General features: G+C 35.8%; 1 protein-coding gene across 6 annotated transcripts in view; it reads right to left on the reverse strand.

Moving 5' to 3' along the window:
• The window catches only part of PCNX1 (pecanex homolog 1 (Drosophila)), a 159,472-nt gene that overhangs the window by 56,724 nt on the left and 101,158 nt on the right, over positions 1-1,590 (reverse strand). For all 6 annotated transcript variants that reach the window (XM_019519142.1, XM_019519141.1, XM_019519138.1 and 3 more), the window contains one exon: positions 962-1,071. In XM_019519142.1, coding sequence (XP_019374687.1) covers positions 962-1,071 — 110 coding nt within the window. The remainder of the gene's footprint in view (positions 1-961; positions 1,072-1,590) is intronic.

The raw sequence follows: 1,590 nt of genomic DNA on the forward strand, positions 1-1,590 counted from the left end.
AAAAAAAAAAAAATAAAGAGAGAATTCACTGAAAAAATATACATTTCATGGGAAAGGTTTATAAGTGGTAAAAAAATAGGCCTATTACTAATTAACAGGATTCCTGTCTGTCTGTTAATCTGCTTTTTCACTGCTTTGTAAAGTAGTTTAAGTAAATCTCAATCACTATATAAAAGTAAATTTACATGAATAGGCATAACAGCCATCATTAAGAGAGAAATTTATATTAAATTTTCTACTCTGGCATCAATATGGGTTAACAGTACGAAAAAGGCTTTAAAAACCAAGTCTCCCATATCCCAGGTGAGAATGCTAACCACTGAAACAAAGACAGACAGACAAACCGACTTAATTACCCAGCAGGTTTCATTCAGGTTAGGCATGTTCTCTGCATGCATACAGAACTGGGCCCCACTGCTGAGACAGGTTACTGGGTACCCAGTTCAAAAATCCTACTTGAAACTTCTAGGGCTTCAAGCTTGAGCTAATACTCTGAGCATCTTATTAGCTACCAAGTGGTATCATCACTGAGACAGTTCTGCAAACACCCAGCAGCAGAAACATATGGTGCTGACAGGACAGCAGCAAAGTGGTAATTCTGTCAATGTGAGAGGCAAGGATTTTGAGGGTAGTATTTTTTTATTGGACCAAATGTATAGTTGGGCTTGATTTAGACAAGCTTTTGAGTGCAAGGGACACTTCTTCAGGTCTGACAGGAACAAATGTTATTAGTGCTTAAATGGTGGACTTGGACACCTAAGTGACTGACCTAAGGCCAAAAAGGAAGCTTATAGATGAGTAAAGAACCAAGCCTGTGGGTTTGGAGTTCCCATCAACATCTCTATCCACTGAGCAAGCTTTCCCCCTCCCCTCCACAGTGCAAATGCAACATTATTTTGAATATTATAGTTGGTTTTTATTAATGATCACGATGGACCTCTTGTAAGAGTTAGCCACTTACAAAAGTACAGAAGGGTCACTACTTTGTCTGCTGAGATGATAGGATATTGCCACTAACAAACCACAAAATATTGAGAAGAGAACAGGTATATGTTGGCCATCCCAAGAATCCTGGGAAGAAAAGAATAAAAGTTTAACAGAGACAAGAACACATACAATCAATATCACATAAGAAAAATGTACAGTCATAAGACAGGGAAAAAAAATAACTTCATAGTTCAGTGAAAGTCATAAGTCTTTAAAAACAATTAACATATTTGCCCATTGTTTAATATATAAATTAAAGTTGTTCATCCATTTGAAAAACATTTGAAAACCTGATTTCACTCTTGTTCAATTTAATGGAAGAATCTTCCACTAGCTTTGTAAGTGCAGGATGAAACCTTAACACACATTACATGGCATGTCAGAACGACTAAGCAGATACAAGTTAATTGTTTAACCACATCAATTATCTCTGATTAACACGTACTTCATATTTTAAACATGCCTATACCCTTTGTATCCAAATGATGAATACTATATAAGAACACTACAATAAACTGATGTTCCTATTCATGTTGTAACATTTCCCAAGTTCAAAACTAATTAGATTTCATAGATTTCATAGATGTTAGGGCTGGAAGGGAC

The sequence above is a fragment of the Gavialis gangeticus genome, unplaced genomic scaffold (genome assembly GCF_001723915.1).
Source record: "Gavialis gangeticus isolate Ggan-Ray unplaced genomic scaffold, GavGan_comp1, whole genome shotgun sequence".
Classification (NCBI taxonomy): domain Eukaryota; kingdom Metazoa; phylum Chordata; order Crocodylia; family Gavialidae; genus Gavialis; species Gavialis gangeticus.